Source organism: Sinocyclocheilus anshuiensis, unplaced genomic scaffold, assembly GCF_001515605.1.
Source record: "Sinocyclocheilus anshuiensis isolate Anshui unplaced genomic scaffold, SAMN03320099.WGS_v1.1 scaffold297, whole genome shotgun sequence".
Lineage (NCBI taxonomy): Eukaryota > Metazoa > Chordata > Actinopteri > Cypriniformes > Cyprinidae > Sinocyclocheilus > Sinocyclocheilus anshuiensis.
In genome coordinates, this window is record NW_015536479.1 from 197,067 (window position 1) to 206,691 (window position 9,625).

At 35.5% G+C, this 9,625-nt stretch overlaps 2 protein-coding genes across 4 annotated transcripts in view; both read left to right on the top strand.

Moving 5' to 3' along the window:
- LOC107669134 (acetolactate synthase-like protein) overlaps positions 1–7,013 on the top strand; it is a 12,868-nt gene extending 5,855 nt beyond the window's left edge. The window contains exons 6-17 of one of the 2 annotated variants that reach the window (XM_016461293.1): positions 357–468; positions 599–698; positions 1,147–1,244; positions 1,920–2,056; positions 2,323–2,457; positions 2,739–2,853; positions 3,055–3,224; positions 3,803–3,873; positions 4,006–4,077; positions 4,635–4,740; positions 4,918–5,079; positions 6,929–7,013. In XM_016461293.1, the coding sequence (XP_016316779.1) occupies positions 357–468; positions 599–698; positions 1,147–1,244; positions 1,920–2,056; positions 2,323–2,457; positions 2,739–2,853; positions 3,055–3,224; positions 3,803–3,873; positions 4,006–4,077; positions 4,635–4,740; positions 4,918–5,079; positions 6,929–6,999 (1,349 nt within the window). In that variant the 3' untranslated portion in view covers positions 7,000–7,013. Of the gene's footprint in view, positions 1–356; positions 469–598; positions 699–1,146; positions 1,245–1,919; positions 2,057–2,322; positions 2,458–2,738; positions 2,854–3,054; positions 3,225–3,802; positions 3,874–4,005; positions 4,078–4,634; positions 4,741–4,917; positions 5,247–6,928 lie in introns of those variants that run through there. The other variant, XM_016461371.1, reaches the window with a different exon arrangement.
- A 64-nt stretch (positions 7,014–7,077) lies between these two features.
- Positions 7,078–9,625, top strand: part of LOC107669270 (protein FAM118B-like) — a 15,303-nt gene continuing 12,755 nt past the window's right edge. The window contains exon 1 of one of the 2 annotated variants that reach the window (XM_016461699.1): positions 7,078–7,143. The gene's annotated coding sequence lies outside the window, so the exon portion shown is untranslated. Of the gene's footprint in view, positions 7,144–7,818; positions 8,272–9,625 lie in introns of those variants that run through there. The other variant, XM_016461540.1, reaches the window with a different exon arrangement.

Here is a 9,625-nt window from a genome sequence, read left to right on the forward strand (position 1 = left end):
TTTGCACCCTTAGATTCCAGATTTTCAAGTTGTTGTATCTCAGCCGAATATTGTCCTATCCATACATCAATGGAAAGCTTATTTATTCAGTTTTCAGATAGTGTATAAATCTCAATTTAAAAAAAATGAGCCTTATGACTGGTTTTGTGGTCCAGGGTCACATATGTAATAATACAAATACTTAAGATAATGTCACCTTTTTCAATCATCCAGAGTTTTCGGGTGTATTACTACAGAACAAATTATGTAATTATTTTATTTTATCTTTCATTGAGCGAATTGAATTTTATTTATGAATTTTGTAATTATATGTAAATTCTGTGAGCATAATTCTACAGTATTTCTTTGATTCACAGGCCCAGTGTTTATAGAGTTTCCCATAGACACACTGTACCCTTACCATGTGGTGGAAAAAGAGTTTGCCCCTAAAAACACTCCCAAAGGCCTGATGGGGAAAATGATTGCATGGTATAAACATTTCTGACTATTCACATACTATTATTCCTGCACATGATCTTGTTATTAAATGACAAGAAATGTTTTTCTAATAACCGACTTTAGCATGACTGAAACAATTGTCGTTCTTGTCATCGCATAGGTATCTCCGGAATCATTTATCAAACTTGTTTGCTGGAGCTTGGGAGACACGTGATCTGTCCCCACTTCCTGTTCACATCCCACATGCCACAGAGGATGAGGTGAAACTTGTCTACTCTGTTATGGCATATATTGTATTGGAAGTTAGACTGTAGATGCAACTGATCATGATAACAATAATGTTGCAAGATTCTATTATCATCATCCAGTCTCAGTATATAACACATTACATAAACGACACCTGGTGCCAGTTGCATAAACTTAGCCTCTATGTGAAGACAGTGTCTTAAGAACTAGTCTGACCAACTAGTAGTTAACCAATCAGTCTTATGAAGTCTTACTTCCCAGTGACCACCTTTAAAGAAACATTACCAGTTTTAAAGAAAAAAAAAATAGATGACTAACTTGTAAGACTAGTCTAAACCTTTATGCAACCACCCCAGGAAAGAAAGCTCAAAAGATGAAGGAGAAATGTTGACTTGTGCCCCAAATACAGAAGATAAGATCACATTGCACTTTGAGTGACTCTTAACCTTTTACTCTTTCCAGGTCCAAAGGTGTGTGGAATTGGTGAGCAGAGCCAAGAAACCTGTCATACTGTTAGGCAGTCAGGCAACATTGCCCCCTACACCAGCGGATGATGTCAGGTAAATGAGTAGCTGTCTCTTCAAATGTTCATTGAACAGTTCAGGGGTCGCCTTTTCAGGTCTGTAAATCTCTGACCTTTGGGTCACCAGTCCAGAATTCATACATTGCCAGTCAAAAATGTGGACGCACCTGCTCAAAGACATAAGTATGAGATAGCACATAAGTATGCAAATTATGTAGTGAACAGAAATGTGAAACAAATCAATACCATCTTATATTTTGTCTTTAGTCTCACAATACGTACCTAGATTTATGAAATGCATCCTGGAATGCTGTAAAACTGTATTGAAAAATGTAATGTATGGTGACTTCCCACTCTCTAATTCATCCATTTAAAACATATTAAAATGATTAAATATTATTTATTTACTTATTTTGTTAATACAGAGGCACAGCTGTGTAAATGTATCTACAAATGCAAATAATTTCATGTATTTCAGTATAAACATTTAGATCACAAGGATTTCTAAGATCCTAAGAAATGTAAATTCAGTATGTGTGTCCAGACAGTTGACTTTTGGTACTGTATATATAGATTACATTGATCAAAAATGCATTTGGTTTCAAGTCCAAAACAACAACAACCAGTGATTTGCATGATTGATCATAAGCACCCATAACAGGTGCATGAAGTCAATTTTTAGTCAGGGTTATTTTCTATGCTTCTTTTACAGAAAGGCTTTAGAATCTTTAGGCATTCCCTGCTTCCTAGGTGGAATGTCCAGAGGGATGTTGGGAAAGAACAGCTCACTGCACATTAGACAAAACAGGAGAGATGCCTTAAAAGATGCTGACCTCGTGCTGCTGGCAGGTGGGAAACAATGCCACCTACTGAACTGTTGGAATATGTGCAGAAATGTTTTCCATACACATACTCTGTATGTTTGGAAAGTCTGGAAATCTCAGTGAATTTTAAAGTTGTGATTTCATGCCCGGAAAAGTCAGTTAATACATTTCATACATACACAAGTCATGGAATTATTTATAAAATATTTAATTTTGTGTGAAGTGGGGAAGTGTGGGAACTCTGGGTTGTGCGTAGTTCTTGTTCCTGAATGTGTTTGTTTTGGTGCATAGGCACAGTGTGTGATTTCAGACTGAGTTACGGAAGAGTGCTGAACAGACGGAGCAAAATCATCGCTGTCAACAGAGACAGGAGTCAGTTACTAAAGAACTCAGACATGTTCTGGAAGCCAACAGTGGCCATTCAAGGTAAACGGCTACATTTTACTTTTACATAATATTCTGTCATGACAACTCTCGGAGGGATTGGCATGGTAAAGTACATGACAATGTTAATGTATTTGGTCTTGGCGGAATAAATCTGCTATGCTGCTGCTGCGGCAGAGCAAGTACTGAGACTTGCTACTGCCAATACATCCACAACATGCTGCTAGAGTTTCATGCCAGAACTCTGTGTTTATAGTACAGTTTATATATTTTTATAATATATAAATGTTATGTGACAAGGTTTCCTTTCCTAACTTATTCAGGTGATGCTGGTTCTTTCCTCCTGCGTCTCTCGAAAGCCCTGAAGGGACACAAATGTCCAGAGGAATGGCCTAGGAGCCTGAAAGAGGGAGATGCCATCAAAGAGAAAGCTAACAGGTGATCTTATCTCAGCTGCTTGGACTCATTGTCTCTGGAGAGAGAATCGGGCCTACACTACTTGGCCAAAACATATGGACATCCAAACAATTTGCAGTGTTCCCTCATGATATTTAAAAGGGGTGTCTGTCCATATACTTTTGGCTATGTTTGATGTTGTCTACCTGTTTAGTTTCTCATTATGCCAGTTTTTGCCGTCAGATCAAAAGCAGATGAGAAGACAGAGAGGCATTTGAACCCTCTGAGTGTTTTGCATTGTGTGGATGAGCTCTTGGCTGAGGACAGCATCATAGTGGCTGATGGGGGTGATTTTGTCGGCAGCGCTGCATATATCATGAGACCCCGGGGCCCGCTCCGCTGGCTGGACCCAGGTTAGAGGCAGAGCCATCACAGTTATTGTGTTTGTGATTCCATAGGATTATCTTCTGTAATGCCTGAATCTGTAGATTCTTTTGCAAGTTGTTCAAATGCTCACAACGTAAGATGATTCAAGCTTTTTTGAATTTACATAACAGCACTTGTAAACTTCATTACACACTTTTTATCCATTTAAAACAACATATCCATATATATTGAAATAATTTTTAATACATTCGTCTTTGGTCCTGACAAGCAACATCATTTTCTTAACTGGGTTAATAACATGTATTATGACAAAAACATTGAAAGCATAAAAGAACTGTGGCAGCAGATTCATAATTTTATTAATATTAATTATTCATATAAATTTATTTTATTTATTTAATTAGTTATTTATATAACATGCTTGTTTTTGCCATTGAGTTCATTTTTTTTTTTTTTTTCAAAGTGTTATTATATTTTTGTTCAATTCTTGGAGTTATGTTCACTTTTGGTACAATCTAATTCCATAATAATCTCCAGCTCTGTTTTGTCAAATCCACTCATAGTATTTGTGTTCATAATGATTTGTGGCTTCTCTTTTCACTAGGGGCCTTTGGGACTCTGGGTGTTGGAGGAGGTTTTGCTCTGGGAGCAAAGCTTTGTCGACCTGAGTCTGAGGTAAGATTTTAAATCAAATATTTTTTCTTGTTAAAAAAATCAAGTTTCACTAAGCTCTCCATTTTATGCACAATACAGCCTTTAATCACATTATAAGGGAGCATGTGAACATAGCCAATATCTTGTTTACAGGTATGGATAGTTTACGGCGATGGTTCACTCGGATATAGTGTGGCTGAATTTGATACCTTCACACGTCACAAGGTACCAACCCTTAAAACACTGACTTTTACAGCATCAAGTTCAGAATGTAGTAGAATGTGTTTTGTAAAAATGCACAACATTTCCAACCTCTTAAAGGGATAGTTCACCCAAAATTATGTCATAAATTTGCTCTTGACTTTTGCTCGTCTTCGAAACACAAATGCAGATGTTTTTAATGAAACCTGAGGCATTTCTGTCCCTCCATTGAAAGTCCATTACACCAAAACTTTAATGCTTCAAAAAGTTAAAGATGTCATTCAAGTAACACATATGAATTGAGTGGCTTAATATGAGTATGAGACATGATAAACAGATTTAATTTAGACTTTTATTTAGATATAAACAAGCACAAAGGCAGCAAAAATTAAAAAAAGGGACAAAAATGAAAAATTGCACACTTGCCCATAGACCTCCATTGTTTTAACCATCTTGGGTATTCTCAGTGGAATTTGATGCTGCTAATTTAACCTGGAATATTCCTTCAAAAACATTCTTGTGTGGCTTCTCTTGCTTTTCTCTTGAAAACCTCTAACGACTGCCTTGTCGTCTCACGTCAGACCCCAGTGATCGCTCTGGTGGGAAATGATGCATGCTGGAGTCAGATCTCCAGAGAACAAGTGCCTATGCTCGGGAGCAACGTAGCCTGTGGTCTGGCCTTTACAGGTGAGAGGCTTTGGTGCAGTGCAATCACTAAACTCTTGTTCACTGCATTTGTAACACTTTGTCTTATTGTTCACAAAAGTGTTTAATGTAATGATTAAGCTCTTTTCCAAAGGTATATTCATCAATCATAGTGAGGAGTTGCTTCACATGCTGTTCCGTTCCACCTCTTCCTTGCAGATTACCATATTGTAGCCGATGGTTATGGGGGCAAAGGTTACCTGATTGGCCGAGAGGATGAGTCGCAGCTTGATGACATCATTAAAAAGGCGCAAAAGGAGTGCAGAGAGGGAAAGGCCGTTCTGCTGAACGTTCTGATTGGAAAAACTAACTTTAGGGAAGGTTCAATATCAGTTTAAAGAGAAACACTGTGCACCATCCTGCCTAGATACCCAAAGTCTTTCTGGTGTTGTCATGCTCAAAATGTACCATACACTCTAAAGAATGCTGGGTTAAAAAGGGACAAACCCAGCTATTGGGTTGTTTTGACCCAGCGGTTGGGTTGTTTTGACCTAACCGCTGGGTTATATAGCTGGGTTTGTCCCTTTTTAAACCAGCGCTGGGTTATATTTAACCTAGTGTAGGACGCACCCTTTACAAAGTTATATGGATTCAGCTGATTTTTTAAAAGAGTTCAAAGCAACAGCATATCAGATGTTCAGAAACATTTCTTCTGTTATGCTGTGACTAATACAATGTTCGCAAAACTCTCAAGAACATGTCTCGGTCATAGTTCATCCCAAAACCAAAATAAGTAAATGATAAAATGTTTAAAGAAAATTAAGCTTGTGTTCAGGATCATTAAAAAAAAAATTTCTGATATGACATATTTCCCCCAACTCTCATTACTGTAAAGCAAAAAAGGGAGAAAATAATGATATATTATTATTTAAATTGTATTTTTAAAACATATTTATATACAGGGGTAGTATTGTTGTATTTTAATTTATGATAATTTTAAAAGAAATATATTACATATTGTATGGTAATGGAAAAAAAAAAAAGATATAATATAATATAATATAATATAACTATTGTCATTACTGATATATAATAATTTTTTTCTTCTGAAATGTGAGCTTGGACATTTTTTGGGAAGTTTTTGCAAGTGCCTTCACTCTCTATAGCATTTTGTAAAATACTATAAAAATCAGAAAACATTTCAAGATTACCGGTGTGATGATCCAGTAAGTTTTGATACAAATATTATTTTTGAAGCACACTTTAAGAATATATGACTTTATTTACCTAATAATAATGCATTGAAAGACTTGCTTGTGTTGTGTGAAGGCTTACAGGATTGATTTTTCTGCATCTTACAGTGGAGTGCCTGTGATTACTGAATATTAAACTGATCTTGTTCAGAAAATCTGAAATTTATCTACAGTTATTAATATATAATCTACATTTATTTTGGACATTTATATTTCACTAATTAATGAATCAAATAGGTATATGTTTGTTTATCTAGAAATATCAGTGTAAACCAAAGTAATATCCTAGCAAATACTTGCAAATGCAGTTATGTTTTTGCTGCAGTATCAGACCTGGATATACCATAATGCCTCTCCTTAGTTTAAGATTGATCACTTCAGCATCCCCCAAAAAATGACCATTTGAATGTGGCTAAGTATTTTATCTATCAACATTTGTTGATGTGTTGATGTTGATGTGCATTAATAAAATCTCTAAAGAACAGTCCTACAATTGTTTGTTTTCCCCCTCAAGACATGAACCACTAGATGTCAGACACTACTACTAACCCATGAGGCGTCATTCATCAGCTAGCAGTAAATACTGTATTAGAGAAAATCGAAAGAATTTTGGAAAAAATCTGATAAAAATATAACAGTTACTTCCAAAAAAAAAAAATGTTTGCATCTGCTGATGATTTATAAAGATAAACATACTCATGGCTTGTCTGATGACTGAATCCTTATACAGTTACCTGTTTAATTTAAGTTATGTTGATTTTCATGTGCAGTCAGTGAGAAGCAATCAAATACATGGCCAGTGGGTGAAAAGAGAGAACTAGAGGAAGAAAGTACTGAAAATAAGGATGCTCTCATGTCTCTATGCAAGAGGCTATAAAAAACTTAAAGCTTCATTAACCACAGGCACATCATGACCTGTCCAAAACAGAGCATGCCCTGCTATTAACCCATTAACTTTTTTTTGTTATTGTAGGCAGCATTTGAATGGGAACATATCCTACTTTCACTGAGACTGAACCGTTGTAAAAGGAGCAACTTACAGACTTGAGCTCTTTCTTAAAGAAATGAGAGCGAGAAACAAAGCAAGAGAGACCAATGGAAAAAAGCACAACAGAGAAGAAGACAAAGAAAATGAATGCTAGAAAACATTAGAAGACAGCAATGAATTTGAGCAGCTACCTACAGAATCAAGGTAGAAAGCCTGGAAGCCTTTTTTTCTCGCAATTTCGACTTTACATCTCGCAATTATGACTTTTTTTCCTCAGAATTGCCTGATACAAACTCAATTTTTTTATGTTTTAAAATGATTAATTAATACATAATCTAATTAATCTAAGTAATTAATCTAATTAATTACATAATGTGCCGATTAATTAATCAGATTAATCTTAAATAACTGAGATTAATTATTTAACATGCACATCATGCTGATTAAGTAAAGATAAAGTTATTAAAGATAATGGTTATCGTGTTAATTTAGAAAAAAAAAACAATGAATAGACATTACAAAAAAGTAGCTTTAGAAAGAAATATTTTAATTCAACATACAAAAATACAAATAAATAGTAAAATATGAAATTATTTAAAAAAATAAATGATAGGCCTACTCTAAATATAAAACTAAAAGCGCCAGTAGGTGGTGGCAAATCCCTGTCTTTATAAGTGAGTCATTCTCATTCATTCAATCGATTCGTTCAAACTGCTGATACCTGATAAATTCAGAAACGAAGCAAGTGACTGCCTTATGAATGGCTCACTGAATCATTTCGATTCGTTTAAAGGGGTCATATGATGCTATTTTAAAGATCATTATTTTGTGTATTTGGTGTAACAGAATATGTTGACATGCTTTAATGTTCCTGTTTAATTTAAGTTATGTTGATTTTCATGTGCAGTCAGTGAGAAGCAATCAAATACATGGCCAGTGGGTGAAAAGAGAGAACTAGAGGAAGAAAGTACTGAAAATAAGGATGCTCTCATGTCTCTATGCAAGAGGCTATAAAAAACTTAAAGCTTCATTAACCACAGGCACATCATGACCTGTCCAAAACAGAGCATGCCCTGCTATTAACCCATTAACTTTTTTTTGTTATTGTAGGCAGCATTTGAATGGGAACATATCCTACTTTCACTGAGACTGAACCGTTGTAAAAGGAGCAACTTACAGACTTGAGCTCTTTCTTAAAGAAATGAGAGCGAGAAACAAAGCAAGAGAGACCAATGGAAAAAAGCACAACAGAGAAGAAGACAAAGAAAATGAATGCTAGAAAACATGATTAGAAGACAGCAATGAATTTGAGCAGCTACCTACAGAATCAAGGTAGAAAGCCTGGAAGCCTTTTTTTCTCGCAATTTCGACTTTACATCTCGCAATTATGACTTTTTTTCCTCAGAATTGCCTGATACAAACTCAATTTTTTTATGTTTTAAAATGATTAATTAATACATAATCTAATTAATCTAAGTAATTAATCTAATTAATTACATAATGTGCCGATTAATTAATCAGATTAATCTTAAATAACTGAGATTAATTATTTAACATGCACATCATGCTGATTAAGTAAAGATAAAGTTATTAAAGATAATGGTTATCGTGTTAATTTAGAAAAAAAAAACAATGAATAGACATTACAAAAAAGTAGCTTTAGAAAGAAATATTTTAATTCAACATACAAAAATACAAATAAATAGTAAAATATGAAATTATTTAAAAAAAGAAATGATAGGCCTACTTTAATATAAAACTAAAAGCGCCAGTAGGTGGTGGCAAATCCCTGTCTTTATAAGTGAGTCATTCTCATTCAATCGTTTCGTTCAAACTGCTGATACCTGATACATTCAGAAACGAAGCAAGTGACTGCCTTATGAATGGCTCACTGAATCATTTCGATTCGTTTAAAGGGGTCATATGATGCTATTTTAAAGATCATTATTTTGTGTATTTGGTGTAACAGAATATGTTGACATGCTTTAATGTTCAAAAAACACATTATTTTTCAAATACTGTACATTATTGTAGGTCCTCTATGCCCCGCCTCTCTCAAACACGTCGTTTTCAACAAAGCCCCCTCCTTTGACAAGCGCAGTCTGCTCTGATTGGCCAGCTGACCCAGTGCATTGTGATTGGCCGAACACCACAAGCACGCGTCGGAAATGTAACGCCCCTTACCATAATCGCGAGCTTCAGCTTTCAAAGTAAATATCAAGACGGTTAATAATGTCATTAGTTTTACCATCAGTTCAAGCCCGAAAGGGCAACAGAGTCGCGTGACAGACACAGTGATGATGCAGTACACAAGCCGCGGTTAAGACAGCTGACATGCTATGATTTCTGACAGACAGTTCACTCTCCTGTGATGTCACACACACGGTGCGTTACTCTGCGCTGCGCAAAACTCCGCATTTGAACAGTCAATAGCAAATACTTAAACTAATAACAAAACATACTTACAGTCGCTGATTCAGAAGCGCCAGATTGTCATAGCAATCTGCAATAATTTTTTTTTTCAGAAATAGCCTTTGTGCACAGCCAGCCTTGTACTCTTCTAGGTTCAAAAAACTGTCGTCCATAAAATGCGACAAATTAGAACATCTGGGTTGTGCTGTTCTGTTCTGAACACCGCAAGCACTCGTCGGAAAGTGAGCGAGCTTCATCTTTCAAAATAAATGTA